Consider the following 24,441-nt stretch of genomic DNA (forward strand, 5'->3'; position numbering starts at 1 on the left):
ATAAGCACTAAACCATTGCATCACGAGGGTTTCTATTAACAATTTCAGTTAGGGAGAAAAGATATTTTTACTTTTTTGATACATCTGTAGTACACAGACAGGAGCCATGATGGAGCCACACAGAAGCCCAAGAAAACACACACACACACACACACACATACATATACGAGCATAAACACACATGCACACATAGGCACATGTACATGTTCACACCCACACACATATACATACATTCACACCTATATATTCACACACTTATGTACACACACATTCATACACCCATACATATACACATGTATTATGCACACACACACACTCACGGACCTTTATTGGTTAGCTTCCACACCCAAGTGGATCACTCAGTCTCCCTAATGCAGAGTTGCTCATCCCTATCTGTCTCAGTTACAAAAGGAACCAAAGGAGAAATCATATGTGTGAATCAATGTACCTATCATTTCAATTAATATAGCTAATGAAGTGGGGTAGCATGTGATTTGTACAAAAGGCACTGGTTGACTATAAAGGAACGATGGTCCCCACTCACTAGGAGAATCAAAGCAGCTCCATCAGTGCTTCAGAGAACTCATTAGTATTTTTTGTTCTTTTAATATGTACTAAAAATACCATGGACTGCCAGAAGAATGAACAAATCTGTCCTGGAGGAAGTGCGGCCAGAATGCTCCTTGGAACCAAGAATGGCCAGACTTCGTCTCACCTGCTTTGGTCATGTTGTCAGAAGGGACCAGTCCCTGGAGAAGGGTATCATGCTTGGTAAAGTAGAGGATCAGTGAAAAAGGGGAAGGCTCTCAATGAGATGGATTGAAATAGTGGCTACAACAATGAGTTCAAGCATAGCAAGTATTGTGAGAATGGCACTGGACTGCATGGTGTTTTGTTTTGTTGTACGTAGGGTTGCTACAGGTCACAGCCAACTCAACAGCACCTAACAACAACAAACACATCAGCTCCCAGAAGACCCCTGTAGTGGTGTCATTAGTGGGGAGTGTGCACACAGCACTGGGTGATACTGTCAGAGGGGGTGAAACCAAAATGGCTGTCTATAAAATTTCTGTGCAGTATTTCAGCAGAGATGAATTAAAATATCCCCATAGTTAGTTATAACAACAAAAACATTTTTCATAAGCCTAGTTTACATATACCAAACTCACTGCCATAGAGTCAGATCAGACTCATAGCGACCCCTCTTTGGGTTTCCGGGGTGGTATCGCTACAGAAGTAGATTGCCTAATCTTCCTTCTAAGGAGTGGCTGGTGGGTTTGACCCTCCAGCCTTCTGGTTAGTAGTCAAATACTTTAGGCACTACCAGTGCCGCTTACTACTAACCAGAAGGCTGGCGATTCAAACCCATCAGCCACTCCTCGGAAGGAAGGTTAGGCAATCTACTTCCGTAGTGGTACCCCCTCGGAAACCCAAGGAGGGGTCACTATGAGTCGGATCGGACTTGACGGCAGTGAATTTTGTTTGGTTTTAGTTAGTTTACATATCTCAATATACCTATAAGCTATGCTAATTTACTTTTTGAACCTTCTAATGCACTCCTATCAGAGCTGTCATTACTACCCAGTTACAATGATGCTTTGAATCACATGGTTTCATCTGCATATGGTACAAGAATGCACTGTTGTTTTCATTGCAGCTGGTGTTTTTATAGTCACTGATTTTGTCACATTTTCTGTTTTTTTTTTTAGCTATAGTATTATGGCAAGTAGTATTTGTGAACCTATATCAATAACTGTTTTGAGAATGAAGTAGTTATTAAAGGAAAAGGAGAAAAATGAACAAAGGCTCCCACTCAATTACTAATAGTGTTGTAACTAATACTGTTGTAATTCAATGTAGAAAGATTTTAGAAAACAATATTGTTGTTAGTATTCATATAATCTAATAACTATTATATTTAAGTAATTTTTAACTATATTTGTCATCTATTATTCTATGATTAAAATTGATAATAAACATTACTAAAGGTTCTGTATGGTCTGGTACAGGGAGTGGTCCGTGAGGGGAGTGACATCGTCAGTTACAGCACTGAGTGGCACCAACTCTAGTGACGCTACTGGGTCCCATTCTTACTGTTCTGCCATTCCCACGGGGTCTAAGCCTCATTCGAGAAAGATCCGTAGAATCAAAGCCCTGTGGGGTGTCTCCTCTGGTGACTTCTAGCCTCTTGAAGGATGGAAGGGGTCTTCTTTCCAGATGAAACGAACCAGAAGTGGTGGGTAAGGAAGCCCCTGGGAGCTGAAGACGCCACAAGCCTTTCTCCCATGCGTTGTGCTTGTTTTGGTTGAAGGAATATGAATGATGGCACTGTCCTGGAGGCATGCAAGATGGCAGGCGGTCAGTTCATTTTATACAAACAGATAAGTGATTACATTGACACAGCCCCCAGAGCAGCTTGTCATTAAACTGAGATGAATAGTTTTCCCACCAGATGTTGCCTGGTTGCCATTTGCCAGAAGCCCCTTTAGTCTTCATCAGTTTCCCTCCGGGAAAGCTGTGCCCTTCTGCACATCTACAGAGTGATTATAAAGTCATGAAATTGATTCCACAAACCACAAATGAAAATCATTGTCATGATTTTATAATTATGTCGTATCCTTGGGAACAGGTCTCACTTCTCTTCATATGACAGTACTCCTCAATATGTCAGGTTTATGCCCTGATCAGGTATCATTCCACAAGCCCTGCAAAATAGCCAGTGCTTTCCCTGACCTTCCAGATGTAGAAGCTGTTTAAAGACGTCAGGGAAACCAAGAGGCAGTTTTAAGAATTAGTATTCAACTGTTACAGAAGAGTTGTTGTTAGGTGCCGTCGAATGGTCTCTGACTCAGAGCATCCCTATGTACAGCAGAATGAAACACTGCCTGGTCTTGTGCCAGCTCCACGATCCCTGCTATACCTGAGCCCATTGTTGTAGCCAGTGTGCTGCAGAACAAAGAACCAGTAAATCTGAACGGAACTGCTTGTGTTAGAAACCTAGGTAATTATTATTTCTGGGATGGTATATAAAAAATCTAAGGCTTAGACCCTTCTCCTCTGGTATTTCATACTTCAGTTATAAAGTGTACATTTCAAGTACTTTCTGCCCTTCATGGGATCAGAAATTTCTACTGGAAAAGAAATTAATTTGGTGAAGGGAGGTCGTGGGGAGAGATGTTGTCGACATGAACACTATAAAGGAAAGAGGAGAGTGCTAATTTTTATTATAGGGTGAGAAAGAGAAGAGGTGATAATAGATGTCAGGTAAGGAACAGATAAGGACATAGGGCATAACAGGTGTGAAAATGGGCAAATAAGAGTGAGTGTGGTAACAGAACACTTGTCAGATGCTAAGCAGACACATAATTAGAGGGTGTTTGGCAGAAAAAATATCAAAGCACCAAGGGCTTTGGCTGGTCTTTATTTTGTTTTGTTCACAGGTTGTTCTTTCATATATTCTATCCAGGACCTCTTTGGCTCTGCAGCCCAAAGTCATTCATTAATATTCTCCAGCTGCTCCTATCCCTAAGCCAGCTGCGTCTTTCTCATCTATTTTTTCCAATTCCTTCCTCTCATAGAATTTTCCTGGTCACACTACAGTGGGGGCTTGGATTTTAGGCATTAAGAGCTCTCTTTAACAGAGGAAGATAATTACAACCCTACTAACTTGGGGAGGGGGAGGAGGGTGGAATAATGGCTGATAGATTCTCACCAACATTGTTTCCCCCTTGGTGAGAACAACAGAGAGGAAAAAACAAAAACGGTGCTGACTTGTTGCTTTTCTTGAGCGAGAGTTCTTAGCAGGAGGAAAACCACATGAAGCAGAAAGCAGAATAAAGGGCCTACATCATGACTGAGGTGGCTTTCTTGACAAGAAATTAAGCATTTTGATTTGAAAGCATTATCAAGTATGTTGGCTGTTGAAAGCAAGCAGCTACGACGCCAGGACTGCTCCTGATTTCAAGATGAGGATCAAAAGAATACCTCCTTTTGAGTCCAAAATTTTCACTGCAGCTCTTGTCTTTGTGCCAAGAACTGCATTCACAGGGGAGTTCAGAATTACTTCAAAGACCTCATCATCTTCCTCTAATCCGTCATAGGTAATTGCTATATTCCACATCTTAGTTGACATTCCTACAAGAAGTAAACATTTTAATTACTCTTTAATTGCTATTTCAATCACCTAGGTGTCAGGGAAATATATTAATTAACATGTCTACAGCTCAACTGCAGTAGCCTGCATGAGCTATTGTATGCTACCAAGTGCCTGAAGTCCTGCTGTTCTCCCAAATAATATTAAAAGACTACATTTGTTCCTGGACAATGATGATTCCGTTTAAATGCAAACACTGTAACAAAAAAGTAGGCTGCATTATGCAAGGGATGAAAAAAAAAGTGTTAGTAGATGAGATCCAAGATTTAATTTTTTCTGACCTGCCCCTTCCCTTCTTAAGAATAAACAAGTACTGCAATCTTAAAATCTTCTTAGTTTCAAAATTCTTTAAGATGTTGATGCAGAGAGTTATGAGTGATTTTTGGATGGTACTTCATGCTGTTCATGGAACTCTTGAAATGATGGATTTCTAAAGACAGCTGCCTCTATAGGCTGCCCTACTTCCTGAGATGCCTCTAGCTCAGAAATGCTGTTTCTGATGACGTAATAGTCAGTAGTTTGATATTCTCCTAAAGAGAATTTATGGGTGTGTATGTGTGTGTGTGTGTGGGGGGGGTTCTAGAAATAGACTGAGCCAATTTTCTTTTCTCTTTATGTCTACCTCTATTCATGGAGTTATAATCAAGCGTGGCTCACAGTCATTTTTTGAACCTAATAGATACCAGTTTTGATATCATAAACATATCCCCAGCCATCCATCACTGCTAAGATGGGAAGCAAAGCAAGCCCAGAAACAGAAAATACTAAGACTGAAAGAGACCTCTGAGATTGTCTAATCCTGACCGTTTTCCATGATCTGGATTACAAGGCTACCTCTTGAGTTTATTTAAGAAGAGAAAGGGGTAGCAGGAATACTGTTTGGTGGATAAAGAAGGCTCATGTCTATGGGGAAAAAAGTTAGTAAACGTATGATTTAACCTTCTAGGGCTAAGTTTTGAAAACCTCACTCTGCCATTTAGTCACTGATTATCTGTGCATACTTTTACTTCCATAAACTCCCACACAGAGGTGGTTAAAAAAATCAAACCACTCTAGTTATTACCGAGTCCATGCTGACTCATGGCAGCCTCATGTGTGTCAGAATAGAAGTACATTCCACAGGGTTTTCAAGGGTGTGACCTTTCCGGATCACCAGGCCTGTCTCCTGAGGAGCCTTCGGGTGGATTCAAACTGCCAACCTATGGAGCATTTAACCTTTATGCCACCCAAGGACTCTGTAAAGACATTTAAACATTCTTTTTCCTAGCCTTCCTTCTGAAAATTTAGACTCTTTTCTTCTTGAAGGTTTATGTCTCTCAGCTTTGCCATCTCTGTGATGGTCTCTTTCTTGAAAGTATGCCTCACATAGATCTCATGCCTAATCAAGATCTCATTGATCCCCAACAGAATCTAATGGAAAGGTGAACTTGTTCTCTGATCATACTGCAGCTGCACTCAGGTCTATCTGGAGTAGTAAGTTCAACACCTAATTTGTTAAACTTTCAGTATCAATTGACTTCTTAAAACAATTACTTTTACAATCTTAAAAAAATAGAAGTTGAAGCTATATAATTATATACTATATCATCTCCATCTCATCATTCGTGAAGCAATCCATCAAAATATATATTTTGTATTTACTATACACGTACCTCAAGAAGCTCTGGTAGCATAGTACCTATGGCATCTGACTGCCAACCAGAAAGTTGGTGGTTCAAACTCAACAGCCACTCCACAGAAGCAAGACTGGGCAATCTACTTCTGTAAAGATTTACTGCCTTGGAAACCCAATGGGAGTCGCTATGAGTCAGAATCAACCCGATGGCAGTGGGTTTGGTTTGTATATACATACACACACACACACACACACACACTTACCTTTACATTACATGCCATGGAGACTACCTAGAAGTGTAACATCACCTAAGCCCTGACCTAAAGGAGTTTAAAACATTATTGAAGAGACAATACATAAATGGGAGCTCTGGTGGTATAGTGCCTAAGGCACCAGTTACTCCTCATAAGGAAGATCGGAAAATTTACTTCTGTATTGATATCACCTCAGAAACCCAAGGAGGGGTTGCTATGAGTTAGATCTGACTCCATGGCAGTGAGTTTGGTTTTTTTTGGTTATACATAAATATTAGAAAAGTCAAACAATCATTTAAGGCTGCATGTGATTAACTGCCAAAAGATACAGCCAGCGTGAAAACAAAAATAGTTGCCATTGTGTCAGCTTCACTCATGGTGATCCTGTGTGTGTGGGTCTAGTGTTAGTGTTTTCAATGGCTGGTATTTTGGAAGTAGATTGCCAGGCTTCTCTTCCAAGGTGCCTCTGGGTGGACGCCAAAGTCCAACCTTTCAGTTAGTAGATGAGTATGTTAATTGTTTGCCCCACCCAGGGACTCTAAAAGATATGGACTAGATGGTGGATACTGTATATATTCAGAGAAAGAGGTCATTTGGGGCTCCAGACTGGGAAGGATTTGGAGAGAGGGAATAGGAAAGTAACATGAGCAGAGGCGGGAGGATAGCAATAGATAGGCCTTGATCAGTGAAGAGTGAGACAATTAGCTGTCTGAAACAGCAAGGACACATTGGTGGGCAAGAGATGATAAGGCTACGCAGGCAATTTGCAGCCAGATTGCAGAAAGCCCTGGAAACCAGATGGTTGGGTTCAGGTTTTAAAGCATAGGTGAAGGGGAAGTCTTCTGAATGAAATAACATGCTGAAGGTGGATATTTAGAAAAATAAACCAGAGCATGTTATATGGGATGATTTGGTGGCACAGGCAGATGGCAGACAGTCTAGAAGTTGGTAGACCACATAGGCAGCTGTTGCAAAAACTGGCATGAAGAGATAAGGGCCGGAAAATGAAGAATGTCTATAAATCCCAAGATTTCCAGTGTTTGCAGAATCATCTTGACCCCCAAAACTCAATGTAAGCAATATTCAAATAGAAATCCAACACCAAAAAATATTTCCAAGCCCCCAACTAATTGCCCTCCTATTCTAAGCATCATTCGGGAGGGGGGTGATTACAGTACCAAAACAATAAAACTTGTTGTTTTGTTGGGCCCTGTGGAGTAGAACCAGATGGTTAGAGAAAATTTGCTCCAAGTTTCCTTGAAGCACTTCTGATTTGTTTGTCTGCATTTCAGCTTTGTTTCTAAGTCTACCAGGTGTGTGTACAGGACCACTCTTTTTCAGGTTAATGAGATTGTAAGTAAGAACTTTCTTTTTTTTTTTCCCCCTTCCGCCCCCACTTTCAAGGTGCAAACTATTTGTTAAGATACTGATATTTAAAAGCAGTTTTAGAAGGCTTGAACTGACATCCTGTTCCCAGAAAACAAAAGGTGCTGAAGAGGAGAGAGGAAGTGTCATTTTATGCAGACATATCCACTTTACAGAATAGGCTAATTCCTGGATATTTCCCTCCAAAGCAGATTTCTCTATTGAAAGACATTTTCTCAGTGCTTTTGAGTAAACACCACACTAGAGATCTGTTCCTTTGGAAAACATTTTGACGCTAAGAAATGATGAAATCATATTAATAATGCAGCAGACCTTTCAGAACACATATTTTAAAGGAAAACAATCATTTTCTTAAGAATACTTACACTTCCACTCAAAAGTCACAATAGCTGAATGCAAGGTAGTTAGGATTAGCTTTCAGTTTTGGACGATAGCTGCAAGGCAAGCTTCAAGCAAACAAAAAAACCCAAACCCATTGCCATCGAGTAAAAAAAAAAACCAAACCCACTGCCATCGAGTCGCATCTGACTCATAGCGACCCCTCCTTGGGTTTCCGAGGCGGTATCACTAACAGAAGCAGATTGCCCAACCTTCCTTCTGAGGAGTGGCTGGCTGGTGGATCTTGAATATAATTTACCCAAGCCAAACCCACTGCCATCAAGTTGGTTCTGACTCATAGTGACTCTTTAGAACAATATAGAACTGCCTCATAGGATTTCCAAGGAGGTAAATCTTCACAGAAGCAGATTGCCTCTTCTTTCTCCAGTGGAGCAGTTGGTAAGTTTGAACCACCAACCTTTAAGTTAGTAGCTGAATGCTTTAACCACTACATCACCAGTGCTCCTCAATACTAGACTGCAAAGTTCCCCAGCTTCTCCTAGCTGCCTCCCCAAAGTTCTCAAAGATAAAATATGCCAATATCTTGGATTGCTCACTCTCTGTTTCTTCCCTGATCATGGAAGAGGCTGTTTTTAAAGAAATGGACAGAATACTCTGGGCAAAAGAGAGGAGGAAATACCAGACTCAAAAGAGGCAAGGATCCATAACATGAAACAACAACAAAACCCATAAATAAATATTTACAGGGCCCATGGACACAATGAACTTGCAAATTCTCTCAAGCAAGTCTTTACTTTATGAAATTCTTTCTGGTTAATAAAACAATGAACAACCATTTTTTTTTTTTTTTTTTAAAGTTATAAGATAAGCTTATAATAGCTCTAAAATGTCTAAATAATCTCTAAATCATAAGACTATTTAGAGCCCCCAGAAGTCATTAGTAGCTACTCAAACAGCATGCAAACTCTTCTAGACAGATGAGTATTTATCTTATCCAGTGACATCTCAAGGAGGAAGGTAGATTTGGAGCCTCTCCTAGCATGATCTATTCTAGCTCCTATCAATCCAAACAGAGCACCTGGTGCGCTTATTCAAAACCTACCAGAAGCCACAATCACTCCCCATCTTGTGATAAACATGTCTCAAGTCATAAAGATGACATATGGCAAAGATTCTTGCCTCTCAGAATGTGGGGAAGTTGGAACTGCTTTAAGATGAAGTACAGAAAAGTGCATGGTACAAATGCATCAAACCCTTTCATTTCAGGGTTGAACAGAACATTAAGAGCCTGTAGCAACCTCAGGGTAAACAAATGAAATGCATAAAAGGAATAGCACTTCTTACAGTGTGTGGTCAGCCCAAGGAACTGACTTTTGCAAATCAGAAAGTCAAATACCATAGGAAAGAGGTTGATAACAATAAGGGGGTTGATGCATGTGAAATTTAAGGCTCATCACACAAAATGCTACTCGTGGTGAACTATAGAAAGGCACTTCTTTTTCTGTGTTTAGTGCTGTGGTTTTCCATTTTAGGATCATGTTGGTTTTAGGCCACTTTGTTTTGCCTTTGCCTGAAACATGTTAAAAATGTTAAACATGCTAAAATGTCAAGAGTTTAGACTTGGGACACTCTGAGAGCTCAGAGTGTACAATGCCTCATTTGCAGAAAATACGAAGTCACAAACCCTGGCTGCTTCTCAAAGTTTTTTCCATTTGTCTGTGGACAGGTAATCCTCATCCAGCCCAGACAATAGGGAGAGAGTGCCTAGCAGTGCTGTGATGTAGAGCTACCTGCCCCCATTCATAGAAGCCAGGAAAAAAGTTGCAGCTCTAGCTTCAGGCCTATAACAACAGTCCCCCCACCCATGTTGTGTAAATGCTTTGGTGTTCAACCTTCAGCCCAGAGTTCCCTTTTTTTAGCTCCCACCAACTTAGAATGCCACCTCCCCTTCTTCCAGGTTTTCCTGGCAGCTCATCCTTTGATCCCACTGTACCATTAGTGAGTTGTTTTTATGTCAATATTTCCCACAAGACGGAACATCCTTGAGTGCAGGCACCATACTTTTGTATTCCCTACACCTAGCAAAATTTTCCCACACATTTAAAGCAAAATTTATGCTATTGAACTAAGTACTATTTTCCCCTAGAGTCTTCTCCTTTCAACCTATTCCAAGAGGAATTATTCAGAAATGCCCTATAGAAGCCCATATGAAAATAATATTTTGAAAGTTTCCATGAGGCTATTATTTTTTCTGGCTTTTTTGATGATTGCTTTGATATTTTGAATTTGTCATTTGTTATGATGTTTCTTCTCATTTTCAGTGAATATTTACTTGAAATAAACAAATATGAGGCATAGGCTGAGAGAAAATACTTACAAAACAAATTTCAGATAAAGGACTTGTATCCAAATTATACAAAATTTTAAAAACTCAACAATAAGGAAAAAATAACCATTTCCAAAATGGGCAAAAGATCTGAACAGACACATTACCAAAGAAGATATACAGATGACATAAAAAAGACATTCAACATCATGCCAGTAGGGAACTGCAGATTACAACAATGAGTTACCACTACACACTTACTAGAATGGCTAAGATCCAAAACAATGACAACACCAAATGCTATCAAGGATGTGGAGCAACAGGAACTCTCATTCACTGCTGGTGAGAGTACAAAATGATACAGCCACATTGGATGACAATCTGACAGGTTTTTTTTACAAAACTAAACATAAGTTTACCATATGATGCAGCAACTGTACTCCTAGGTATTTATCCAAATGAATTGAAAACATATGTCCCCAAAAAAATTTGCACACAAAGGTTGATAGCAGTTGTATTCATAGTTGCCAAAAACTGAAAGCAACTAAGATAAGCTTCAACAGGTGAATGGATAAACAAACTGGTACAGTGAAATATTATTCCATGATAAAAGAAATGAGCTACAAAAAGATGTTGATGAACCTTAAATGCATATTGCTAAGTGAAAGAAGCCTGTCTGAAAATACCACATACTATGTGATTCCAAATTTATGACATTCTGGAAAAGCCAAAGCTATAGGGACAGTAAAAAGATCAGGGGTTCAGCGAGATGGGCAGGGGAGGGTTGAATATAGAGCACCAGGCACTTTTAGGGCTGTGAAACTACTCTGATACTGTAATATTAGGTGGACACCTGACACTAGGCATTTGCCAAACCCATGGACTATATAACACAGAGTGAACACAATAATAAATGTACAACAGGGATGCAAGATGTTAATAATAGGGGAAAAAATTACAAGGGACAAAACCTCAAATCCAAAGTCATCTTTCTCTCTCTCCCAGAGTGGGGTGATACAGCTCCTGGAGGCGTTTCTAGCTGAATGAAGTTGCATTGTATTCCTGTCTTCTCCCTGATCTCCAGAGTTTCTTACAAAAACATAAAACAAACAGTAGACACAAAACGTACCTGGGTCAAACTGAATCAGCTTAGATGGAGTCACAGTAAAATCTCTTCCGACTGTAGCTGACACTGCGTTAACCTAAAGAAAGGGAAAATATCTATTTTTAATAAAAGTAAATATTCTGTAACAGAAACATCTAGGCTCACCATCATTATATACTAGACTAAACCCATGCACTTAAGACTGTTTTCAAGTGTTTTTTTTTTTTTATTTTTTATTGTAATAAACCATTTTAGATCCATGTTCTATGGATATTCCTTAAAGTTAACTCTCTGCTAGACTATTATAAACTTTTTTGTTTCTCTTTTATAAATGACTCAGTTATTGGAGAATATCACACAAATTTTAAATGATATTACTCTCTTTGTTTTGAGTAAAATTTTGTTTCATGACCTTTCCTCCATCCCAACTTGGCCTTGGAGGAAAGGGGGCAGGAGAATGCAAGTAAAGAAGAAAAGGCTGACACTCTTGACCACCTGTGTGCTGATGCCTGTGGGATAGGTATTACACCAGCTCTGGATATCCTGCAAGCTCCAGGGCTCTGAAAGCCTTTGGACTAGATTAACCAAACCAAGTCTGGTCCATTTCCCTGTGTAGATGAAAACATCACTCTTCATAGACATGAATGAGGGCTTTGTGAGATCCACAGTTATGGTGAATAGCCAAGCAAAGGCATTCCATATCCAGAACCAAGGGCTTAAGAGACACTTGTAACAGTGAGTTGTAAAAAAAAAAAAAAAAAAGCCCTCATCTAAAGAGCCTAATAGGAGCCCTGGTGGCACAGTGATTAAGTGCTCGGCTGCTAACCAAAAGGTTAGGCGTTCAAACTCATCAGCTCCTCTGCAGGAGAAAGATGTGGCATTCTGCTTCCATAAAGATGACAGGCTTGGAAACTTTATGGAGTGGTTCTACTCTGTCCTACAGGGTTACTATGAATCAGAATTCACTTGACGGCAGTGCATTTTTCAGTGGGTTTAAGGAAGCTATTGACTGCTACCCTGCTCTCTAGCTCCAAAGTTAAAAACCAAAGAGGTGACATAAGGAATACATTGCCCTAACTTTACTCAGAGGGCACCTAAAAATTCTTAAGTGCAATGTCTTTGGTTAGCTTAAGAGGTCATCAAATGAGGACCCTTATAAGTACAATGCTGTGAATGTGTACTGTCAAGTTGATTCCAATTCACAGCAACCCTGTATGACAGAGCAGAACTGCCCTATGGGGTTTACTAGACTGTAATCTTTATGGGAGCAGATCTCCAGGTCTTTTCAAACCACCTTTTGGTTAGCAGCTGAGTGTTTTAACTATTGTGCCACCAGGGCTCCTTTTTAAGCACAATAGGCAGTTTAAGATGTTTGGGAAAGTAGGTTAATGTACTTGTGCACATTATTAAAAAGGAGTAAAGTACACTGTCAAAAACTTAAAAATTTCTACTTCTGTGGCCTTAGATACCATCTCCATTTCAAGTCAAAGGTCCTAAGAGCTATTAATGAGTCTGTAGTAGAAACATTTTGCTGAAGAAGGGCACTGTTTCCAAAGTTTCCATGTGCTGTTTGTCTACAATGCCAGCACAGCCTCTCATTGTGAGAAGTGGCTCATTGTACACCTGTACCCACCATATGCTAGAAGTTACATTTCCCTGCATGATTCCTGAATGTGCAATTGCCTGGTATTTAGCACCACTGAGTTTATGGAATCGTATGTGGGAAAAGGAATGATGTGAGGCAAGGGGGTTGGAGAAATCTGTCAGGTGAAGGTGTATGAGTTAAACCAGGTCAGACAGCATAGGTAAAAATGTCTTCTCTTTTCTTTGTCCCTAGTCAAATAGCCAATAAGTTCTTACATCAAAAGGCAAGTTGTGCCCGGGGTAGATTTCTCCCTGGAAGAATCAGGGAGCTGCTCCACTTGATGAAGGTGTGCATACTTGGCTGGCAGGTACATGGAGTGCATCCTGCTTAGGTAGACAAAAGGCTCCCTGTAACACCATGTATGCTCCTTCCACCTGGCAAGGTGAATGGCTATGTGGTCCAACACTCTGGCCTGGTGCTTCAATGGGGTACTGGAGGATTTTTAGAAAACCACCCAGGCAGAGTATTTCTATTTCCATGGACAGTTATAGGGCACCAAGTACTCTGCTGTTTTAATAACAATAGTACAACAGCAGATCTGGGGAAGAGTGCCTATGTTTATTGGAAAGATAAATATTAAGTTTGGACATCATACAATTTAGGTGCACAAAGTTCAAAGAGTGATTTGAATTTATTATTATAATTTAGACTAAACAGAGATGCTACTTTTCCCAGGAGATAATGGCAGTGTCTTTTTCACTGGCGTGAAGAGGGGAGTCTTTAAGGCTCATTGCCCTTTTTAGTAAGTCCAGGCTCTCATTCTCTCAAAGTGCTTTGTTACTTACCAGTTTCCACAAGTTGACTCTGACTCGTGGTGATCCAGCGTGTGGCAGGGTAGAACTGTGCTCTGTGGGGTTTTTAATGACTGATTTTTTGGGGAAGTAGATCACCAGGTATTTCTTCTGAAGTGCCTCTGGGTGGACTGGACCCTCCAGCCTTTTGATTAGCAGCCCATTAACTGCTTGTACCACCCCGGAGCTTCCACTGTTGTTATAAATCTATCACTGTTAGTCAATTCTGACTCACAGCAACCCCATAGGACAGTATTACAGCACTCCTAAAAAAAAAATCCTTTAGTTCTACAAGCCATAGTTTGTTCACAATGATCCATGTGAATGGGAAGAAAAAATGAGTTGACTAATCCAAAAAAGAAGATTACCTGAATATTCTTTATGACTTGTAGAGCCTATATTAATTATATTCTCCTAATTTTCTATGACTTGGGCTACCCTTAACATAGGGTTTAAGTCTCCTGATTTACCTAATCCACTGAGACCAGGGTAAGTGATCATGGAACATACTAAGGAAACTCTTTGGGGACTGAACTTTCATCTGGGTATTCCACAAAGTAGATACATCTTGATGAATCTCTTGCACACAACTTCTTTTTCCAAAACAGAGTTTGGTTCAACTTCACTAGGTTGGATATATCTCCCTGTGAAATAAAACCTCAAAACTTAGAGAATTTAGTTTAGTTTAGTTTAGAGTTTGTTTAGAAACAAATAGCCATATTTAAAAACTAAAAATTAGTTTTAAAAAAATCATATCTAGGAGGTAATAAACATGGATGAAGGATGGAGGGACATGAGGATTCTCAACTTAGAATCTTCAAAATATTGTGACAGCTCCGGAGTTTGAAATATCCTTTGTCACTCCAAATCTTTCTAAGAAAATAATCAATGGCACCAACCAGTAACATAATTTTGAATTTGACAGTTTACACTCTAGACTTATTACCTTCACGCTCACAAAGGCTGAGTCCATGGAGTATCCCTTTCTAGTGATTTCCAAGGGCAATGCTCCCACATTCTCACAGACCTCATATTCAGTCTGTGACCATTCAATATGAGACCATTTCAATTCCAAACTGTATAGGAAAGGAAAAAAAAAGGGGGGGGGGGGGGAAATCATAAGAAATGCAAAGCAAATACCTTTAGGGATTTTCTGCTGGCTGGAAGCCTGAGCCACTGATTTATGTAATGGTGGCTGAGGTAGTCATAAACCTACACCAATGATAAAAATTCCTTAACATTGTTTGGTAATTTTCAGTTCACAATGAAGTTTTATTAACATTCGATCTTTATGACAGCCCCATGAGATAGACCAGGCAGATAGTAAAACTCTTTTGTACAAATGAAGAAACTAAGATTAAAAGCCCTGTTCCAGGTGCCACAGGTTATTAATGACAAAAAGAAAAGAGACTCAAATGTTTGAGTGTTCTGAAGGTAAAAGAACCAAAAGTTGTTGTGTTCAAAGAAACATTCATCTTTGAGAACAACACTGATATGAAATCTTATATCTTATCTATTGGGCTTCCTTATCAGTGTTCTACCTACAGACCTTCTCTGAACTCAAGTTCGGTTTATTATAACAAGCCATCCTTGCAGATGTGCCTTGGAATTAAAATGTACATGTCTTGTAACCACAATCTGGTCCCCTTTCTGTGCATATAAAATGTAGCTTGGATGCAGCTATACAAGTGAATACAACTGATACACAGAAGGTGGCCTTCTTCCCACAATATGTTTAGTGAGTCCAACACTTAATGAGAACAATTTTATCTCATTTCCATAATGTGGAGAGGAGCTTTCTTTGACTCAGATAAAAACACTGAGACTCACAGAAGTTAAGCCACTAGCTCAAAGACAAAAAGCTATGACAAAGCTAGCAGGGTGCAGAGGTAAAGTTTCAGCATAAATTTAATGTCCAAACTTCTATTCCTCTTCTGTACTCTGCTTCCTAATGGAGTTCATAGTTCCTTTTGTTTGAGCTCAAGCACAGCAGTACTATTTTATTTTTACCCTGTACTGTAACTCTTTTTGAGGTGAGAGAACTTGAAATATTTCACCTAAACATTTCTCTCCAAATATGTTTGTCGTGGTTAAAGTTTGTGTGTCAACTTGGCTGGGCCTGGTTGAGTGGCTGAGCAGCTGAATGCAGTTATCCCCCATGGTGAGACTGGTAATCAACTCCATGGTGGAATCTATTGGAGCAGCTGAGTAGCTGCTTTGGGTGTGTAGTCTGCTTCCCGTATATAAGAAACAGTTTGGGAATGGTCTCTAGCTTATGGCACGCTTGGACCCTGCATGTAGCCATGTCATTGTTCAGCAGCCTGCCATGCTCTGCTGACCTTGGGACTTTCAATGGACTTAAAGTAATGGCCTGCCATGTGTTTTAGTAACATCGGGACTGTGCCTTTTTACTTGTCAATCTTAGGTTTGTCAGCCTCAGCAGCCAGCAGCTGTCTGAGTGAAGGGAAGCCTCTAGCTCCAGTGGGCTGGGAGCAGGAGGCAGAGCTGAACCCCATGGTTGAGGGGCTTGCACCTAGCCCCTAGAGCCTGGCACTTTGAACTTGGACTTAAAGCCTCCAAATTGTAAGAATAAACTCCTGTTTGTTCAAGCCATCCTATTTGTGGTATGTTCTTGTCAGAGCGGTACTAGGTAACCAGAACAATATTCTTATTTTTTTTCTACCCCCTGTAAGTTTTAGCAATATAAAACGGGCAGCCTTGACAATAAGCATTTAGCAGAGTTCAATAGCTTTTGTTTCATTTATTTTCCTTTTATCCTACATGTACAAAACCCTCAGTGGTTGCCTTACTCTACTTCTAAAACTTCTAATTAGTTTCAGGCTCTCGATTTAAAGTTTATTTTGTGAAATTAGGAATTATGGGAGCCACTGTATAGCGTATGGCATTCTGAAACTTTACCTCACTCTCCAGGCTTTCCTGGGCCTTTCACATTAGAGACTAAGTTTATCTCAAACAACCATTTTATGTTCTTGAAATGGTCATGTGTCACAGTTACCTCCTATAGATTAAGCTCACTAGCAAAATAAACTCAGTAACACTGGTTCCCAACCCAAGGTCATAGGCCAGTGTGATGGGGATAGGTTGGGAGCATGGAATTATTACAAGGGGTTCATGAATTAACATGAGCTTACATGTTAACTCAGCCCATCGGTCGAAAGTATATCCTTTCTGGCATGGATCAATAAAAATTTTGACAGGCAAATGGAATCTTTATATTAAAAAATATTGAGACCCTCATAGGTCTCTGATGCAACTGAACTCATACCTAGCATGAAACATTGCAAAGGAAAATATTAAATGACTATGTTTACAGAATTACAAGGTAACAAGCCATAAGGAAATGTGCTAAGAATTCCTGAAAGATCCATGAACGTGAGAAAGGAAAAGAGAGGAAAAAAAACATCAGCAAGAGGGAGCTAGGGAGAGGACAGAAAGATGAAAAAGGAAGGAAAAGAGGGCAGAGGACAAGAGTGAAATAGGTAAATCTGGATGGATTTCAGCTAAGTTTCAGTGAGCTTCAGTGAGCTTCAACGACCAATTCTTCCAAGAATCTATCCATTGCTAATGCTGACCGTGACTAGCAAAAATGCAGCAATGTCACTGAAGATCCAGGTGACCTTAGAGCCTACAATTAAATGCAGTTTCATTGCTGACCTAGATCCCAAAGGGATTTGTTCATAGGGATGTTCAGCTTCAAAGCATAAAGGATCTCAGTGTTTGGGAATGTGTATGCATTTCCCCATGCACCTTTAGAAGTCTGCATGACGCTTGGAGGTGAAGGTTATAATTCCACAATATTTATTCTATTTTCTTAAAACTATCTGCTACAAATAATGGAGGACTATTGAAAAGTCATGCCATTTAAGCTAGCTATATATTTTATAGAAAACGATTTAAATGGCAAGGCACTTGCATACGTACAGGATATGTGCAACATATGTTTTGAATGTACTCACCCCCCACCCCTGTACTGTATTCGAGGAGATCTTTCTACTCTGAGACTATGGTTGCTGAAACTCTACACAAACACCTGGAAGAATGTAAGAGATGCAGTCAGTCATCTGGGAATTCTCTCTGCAAGAAGCCAAACAGCTGCAAGCTTGGCATCATGGAAATATCCAGATGCAAAGAGATGTGGATAGACACTGTAAACTGGAAAGTTCTGGATGTAGATGTCACGGAGACAAGAAAGTTGATTCAAACCTTTGCATGTTAATGGTCCCTCCCTTCTCTTGTGATCATTGAGGAATGCCCTTTCTAAGGTCAAAAATGAAGGTTTTTGGGAAACCCACTTGGCCATCATCTCAGTTATATAGCAGAAGGTGAAAACTCTTAAGCCCCTAGTCAGTGTCTCAATCTTGGCACTACTGACATTATGTTTTGGAGGTTGTCCTGTGCATTGTAGGACGGTTAGCAGCTTCCCTGGCCTCTGCCCACTAGACGCCAGCAGTGCCATTTCCACCAATCGTGACAATCAAAACCCTCTCCAAATGCTGACAAATGAACCCTGGGGGGACAATTGTCCAAAGTTAGGAACTACTTCCCTAGGTGGTTTGGGGGTGCTTACTGCAACAAAAAAGATGATTCAACACCAAAGCTAAATTTTCGTCCCTGACAACCACTGCTGCAGATGGAAGGCATAGCATGGAGTAGTGGAAACAAAGGGTGATCAGAAATCAGGAGGCTTCTGGCCCCTCTGCCCCTCCCTAACTCTAAGAAGTCATGCGTAAGGAAAGCTGTTCAAGCACCCAATTTAAAATTGCAATGCTTCCCCCAAAGCCCAGCAGCTGAGGTCTCCTTATCCTGAAACATTATTTTTTTCATTTTCCAAAACATGTATCATATAAAACATGTTGTTGTTGTTGTGCGCCATCGAGTTGGCCCCGACTCATAGAGACCCCTCCTTGGGTTTCCGAGGCGGTATCACTATAGCAGTAGATTGCCCAACCTTCCTTCCGAGGAGTGGCTGGTGGGTTTGAACCGCCAGCCTTCTGGTTAGCAGTCAAGTGCCTTAGGCACTATGCTACCAGAGCTCCCACATGATATTGAATTTACTTATGTATTACACATGCTCCAAGAAGACAGGAATCTTTGGTTCACTGACATATCCCAAGTCCCTGTACAGTATCTGACACATAGTAAATGCTCAACAAATATTTGTTCAACTGAATAAATCTCTTGTTCTGTGCCATTGAATTGATTTCAACTCATAGCAACCCTAGAGGACAGCGAGAACTGCCCCATTGAAGTTTCCTAAACTATAATCTTTACAGGAACAGATCACCAGGTCTTTTCTCTCTTGGAACCACTAGTGGGTTTGAACTGCTGACCTTTCGGTTAGCAGCCAAGTGCTTAATCATTGCATCACCAGGGCTCCAGGAATCTCTAAATGAGAACTTTATTAACATCATGATATTTCACACGTTTTGCAAAAATGCTAGGGTAGATGAACTATGTTCTTCCTAGTCATGACTTACTCTGGATTCTTTGACTAGTATTAGACTTTATTAGACTAGAGAGAAAGATGGTATTGATAAGTGAGCATTCTATTATAAATCATGGTTTCTTAACATATGTATGTGCTGTTTTCTAGGGCAGGGGTCCTCATCATGGCAATGAGTAGAAACAGTTTTGATTGTCTCAAGTGAAGGGGGGTTGCTACTGGCATTTTGAGAGTAGAGACCAGAGATGCCACTAAACGTCTGGCGATGCACAGGACAGCCTCTTACAACAACAAACAAACAAAATGCCAATAGCACTGAGGTTGAGAAGTCTGATCTTGATTCAGAAATATATACTTTCTGATGCTTTATTTTGTGGCTTTCTGATTCATTTACATGAAGGAACTATGAACTGAAAGTAACTCTTGCTTAAAACTAATTTGGGGTTTAGAACATTAATCTATGTTAACAAGAGCCTTTGAAAAAAGATACTTAGCCTCTCCCTGTCTCAGTTTTCTAGTTTCCCAAAGGGTAATAATGATGAGTCTGTACTTCAAAGGGGTTCAACAAACCTTAATGAGTGCTTGTTAAGTATTCTGACCTTCATAGTGAAAGGCTTAATAGAAGCTAAAATTGTAGTTAAATTATTATCCTTTTAACTCCATCTTCACTTATAATCAAGTAGCATATGACTTAAGAAAACTGAAATGTTAAAAATATTTTTCCAAGTATTCAATCAAAAATTTATCAATTCCAAGATGATGCTATTAAGCTCCATCAGCTAATGCAACGAACACCTGTGTTTTCCCTTCTCTCTCTTTCAGGATGATAATGCAGGGTGCTTAGCTAGGAGGCAGCAGAGCGAGCATCCAAAACAAATGATTTGGAGTCAGGTATGCTTTGCAACCACTTATTATGTGTGACTACGGTCAGTCAGTTATGCAGTCTCTCTGGACCTCAGTTTCATTATCTGTAAAATGAAGAGAATTACACTCATGTCAAATGATTAAAATTAAAATTAGTTAATATGTATAAAGCACCTGTACACAGTAGGTGCTTAATAAGTACTATTTCCCTTCCCTTTCCCTGTGCTTTTCTAAATTTAGTCTGGAGACAGATACTTTAACTCTTGACTTGCAGTAATGTGAAAGATTTAGCTAGCCACATGTTCCAACCTCTTCCCCCATAAGGTGTTTCTTAAAAGTGGCTAAAACACTGCAAAATTCACCTGTTAGAAATTCCTTCTCCTTTTTATTTCTTTTGTTCCTTCTCTTTTAAGGTCAAGAATGAATTCTGGAATAGCTAGAATGTATATTGCAGAGGGAGGGAAGGCAGTGATGGTTCAGTGGTAGAATTCTTGCCTCCCATGCAGGAGACCCAGGTTCAATTCCCGGCCAATGCACAGCCACTACCCAACTGTCGGCGCAGGTTTGCGTATTGCTACCACGTTGAACAGGAGCTCTGGTAGCGTAGTGCCTGAGGCACTTGACTGCTAACAAGGAGGCTGGCAGTTCAAACCCACCAGCTATTCCGCGGAAGGAAGATGGAGCAATCTACTTCTGTAGTGATACCGCCTCGGAAACCCAAGGAGGGGTCGCTATGAGTTGGGTCTGACTTGAGGGCAGATAACAACAACAACACCACCACCATGCTGAACAGGTTTCAGCAGAGTTTCCACACTAAGATGGACTACAAGAAAAATCCTAGTAATCTACTTCCAAAACAATCAACCAATGAAAATCCTATGGATTAGAAGGGTCCAAACCACAACCAATCATAGGGAGGGTGTTGTGCATGGATTCATCGTGAATATGGGATCCACTCAAGAGAAGCTAACAACCATGTAGGGGTGGTAAGAATCAGAGAAGCAGCCACTGAGTCATCCAGAACTGCAGCATGGGTCAGCTTTTCCTCTTACGTTCGCTTTGTTCAGTGGGCGCAGGAAAGAGGTCAGTAAGAAAGACATTAGGAAAACTGTGTTAGGCAGAATTAGCTACCTAATTTTAGGTGGTCTGCAAAAGTGTTTTTGATGAGTGGTGTGGACCTGTGGAACTTACTGAGAGTTCTGCAGATTATCTTGGAGATTCATGTTGTGCTCGAGGACAGACATGGGCTTGCAAGTTTGTGATGCCAAAGTAGGAGCCAATACTGTGAGCGTGCTTTGAGGTCAGGAGGCCAGGATGCTCTTTGGCTCTGTCATTCACAGTGACTTGCGGACAATTACTTTAATGCTTTGAATATTATCTCCCTCAGAGGATTGTGCTTTGCAGATTAAATTAGAAAACATATGTGAAATCACCTAGCATAATACCTGAAATTTAGGCACTTAGCCAAACCTAAATATTTATGCAAATGTCCGTGGGTTTGTGTTTTAAAATAGCTTCTATTTATAATAAAATGTAATAAAATTCCCAAATGTATTCCATGACAAAAATGTTGAGTGAGCTATTTTAAGAGAGTGGGGGAGGTGGTTCTATCGTCATATCAGGTTGAGAGATGCAGCGTACTGAACACCATAACTTACCTGTCTGTGCTTCCCAGTCCGTGCAAGCATCTGATGACTCTAGCATGTGACGGAATTAAACAAGCATGTAAGCAAGCTAGCTAGCAAAAGGTGGTTAATCTTGTCCAAACCAGCATTCCCTAACACAATTTTGTGGGACACCTCTGGCTCTTTCAGGACTGGTATTCTGTAAGTATGTTACAATAGCCAAAACTCACTAGCAGTGAAGATTCTGGGACCCACTGAACCTGGCTCCCTCTCACTCTTTGTTGTTGTTGTTAGGGCCCATAGAGTCAACTCTGACTCAATGTGACCCTATGTACAACAGAACGAAACATTGGCCGGTATCTTCATAGTCTTTGCTATGCTTGAGTCCATTCTCATTCTTAAGAAGCCTCTTTCATTCCAGAATGTCCTCACTGGTCCCTTTTGCTTTATTAGGGAAAGTTCTTGCCCATTCAAATATGTTGTTGTTGTTGTTAAGTGTCATCGAGTCGGACCTGACTCATAGCGACCCCTCTTTGGGTTTCTGAGGCAGTATCACTACGGAAGTAGATTGCCCAACCTTCCTTCTGAGGAGCAGCTGGTAGGTTTGAACTGCCAGCTTTCTGGTTAGCAGTCAAGTGCCTTAGGCACTATGCCACCAGATATACAGAATATAAAATATTAGCCCAGTCTAAGCCAAGTAAGAACACAAAGTTCCACAGCACTTTATTATTGATTAATAACATATTGATTTACTTTGTGAATGAGCCCAGAATCAATTTCTAATTAGAGGTGAGCTTTAGCTGGCTGCTAAATGCTTCTAGGACATTTCTCGAAATGGTCAATTGCTGTACTCACATGAATCAACAACAACAACAGTTGCACTTGTGAAGGACTTTATAATGCACAAGATACTTTCCTATAATTTATATCATTTCTCTAAACAAAATGTGACATTGTCCTCATTTTACAGCTGAGATAGCCAAGATTTGAACAATTACCTAAATGAATGGCAAAATCACAGCTCAAATCCAAGTCCAGTGGCTTATGATTTATATCATAATTCCCAGTGTGGTAAACACAGGGTGCACATTGATCTTAATACTAGTACTCTGTAACCTGTGGTCAGTGTCTGGGGAGAAGGAAGTGATATGAGGCAGCTGACCCCTTTAGTTCAGTCTACCACAGTTGTTAAGTGTGGCTGAAAAGTTCTTCGGCGCAATGAGAAAAACCATGGACTAAGATGACAGCCACACTTGGTAGGTCGGAATCCTTGCTCCTTTACTAATTTGCTCAATGAGCTTAGAAAAGTCACTGCACAGCTCTGTGCCTCAGTTTCCTCACCTGCAAGTTCTGGTTATAGTAATACCTAACTCACAGGTAAAGGAGCTCTGGTAGTGTAATGGATAAAGCATCAGCTGTTAACCAAAAAGTCAGTGGTTTGAACCCTCCAGCTGTTCTGTGGGAGAAAGATGGAGCATTTATTTTGGTAAAGATTTATAGCCTTGGAAACTCTATAGGGCAGTTCTACTCTGTCTTATAGGGTCATTATGAGTTGGAATTTACTCAATGGCAGTGAATTTGGTTTTGATTTTAACTCATAGGAGGTTGTGATAATTATATGAATGTTGTTGTTGTTGTTATGTGCCGTGGAGTCGGACCTGACTCATAGTGACCCCTCCTTGGGTTTCTGAGGCAGTATCACTACGGAAGTAGATTGCCAAATCTTCCTTCTGAGGAGTGGCTGGTGGGTTTGAACCGGCAGCCTTCTGGTGAGCAGTCGAGTGCCTTAGGCACTATGCTACCAGAGCTCCAATTATATGAATAATGATGAAATAATAATAATAAAAAAAAAGCAGAAAATAATGTGCTATGTGTGATTTGAGAAGACAACTCATTACTCATAAGATTGTTTCTTATTGGGAAATGTGCTTCTAATACAAAAAACAAAAAACCTACTTACTTACAAATGAGTTGGGAAGTTAAGGAACAACTATACCATTAAAAAATTATAAATACTGAGTAATTTCCACCTTCTTCCTCCCCGCATCCACTCCAAAGAAAATAACCTAATATATATCAGAAGTAAATCAAAGTTATATTTTGGATTAACCTTTGATAGGCATAAGGAGCTCTGATGGCATAATGGGGAAAGCATTTAGCTGCAAGCCAGAAGGTCAGCAGTTCAAGTCCAATACCAGCTGCTCTGTGAGAGGAAGATGAGTTAATCTACTTCTGTAAAGATTTACAGCCTTGGAAAACCAGTGGGGGTAACCATGAGTCTGAATCAACTCAATGGCCAGTGCCCCCCCCATTAGGCATATTCTGCATCATTTTGTTCCATTGGTTCCAATCATTTCAAGTTGAATTACAAACATCTCTGGATAGGCACATAAAACTGATGTGGAACACAAGTAGGAGCCTACTTATAACTGTCTCAATTAAGATTATAATGTCACTCAGTAAATTCTGCTGTGATTGTCTTATTGTTGTTAGGTACCATTGAAATGATTTTGAGTCACAGTAACCACAAGGGACAGAGTAGATGTGCCCCCTAAGGTTTTCTGGCCTGTAAATCCTCACTAGAACACATCACCAGGTCTTAGAGCCACTGGATGGCTTTGAACAGCCAACTTTTTGGTTAGCAGCTAAGCACTTAACCATTGTGCCATCAGGGCTTATTTAAAACCATAAATCATCTTCAAAAGCAATGCCTGTGGTAACAAGGAATGAAAAGGTGTGTGAGGAAGCATTATCAGTCTAGCTCCACCACTAGGGGGGGAAAAAAAAAAAACACCTCTGTCAGCTGTTCTTCCTGTACACACGTGGAGGACCAGAGCTCAGCATCAGGTCCATAGCAAGTTTGATTAATATGCT

The 24,441-nt window shown here is 40.3% G+C and overlaps 1 protein-coding gene and 1 non-coding gene across 2 annotated transcripts in view; one reads left to right on the forward strand and one right to left on the reverse strand.

Annotated features, from left to right (window-relative positions):
* FREM1 (FRAS1 related extracellular matrix 1) overlaps positions 1 to 24,441 on the reverse strand; it is a 212,180-nt gene that overhangs the window by 17,828 nt on the left and 169,911 nt on the right. Inside the window, exons 27-30 of the mRNA XM_007956225.1 lie at positions 14,561 to 14,690; positions 11,203 to 11,275; positions 3,985 to 4,134; positions 2,095 to 2,333 (exon numbers count right to left, since the gene is read on the reverse strand). Of these exons, the coding sequence (XP_007954416.1) occupies positions 2,095 to 2,333; positions 3,985 to 4,134; positions 11,203 to 11,275; positions 14,561 to 14,690 (592 nt within the window). The remainder of the gene's footprint in view (positions 1 to 2,094; positions 2,334 to 3,984; positions 4,135 to 11,202; positions 11,276 to 14,560; positions 14,691 to 24,441) is intronic.
* Positions 20,408 to 20,478, forward strand: TRNAG-CCC. The gene has a single exon. It is a non-coding gene; the product is annotated as a tRNA-Gly (tRNA).

The sequence above is a fragment of the Orycteropus afer genome, unplaced genomic scaffold (genome assembly GCF_000298275.1).
Source record: "Orycteropus afer afer isolate SDZICR_OR568_19922 unplaced genomic scaffold, OryAfe1.0 scaffold00584, whole genome shotgun sequence".
Lineage (NCBI taxonomy): Eukaryota > Metazoa > Chordata > Mammalia > Tubulidentata > Orycteropodidae > Orycteropus > Orycteropus afer.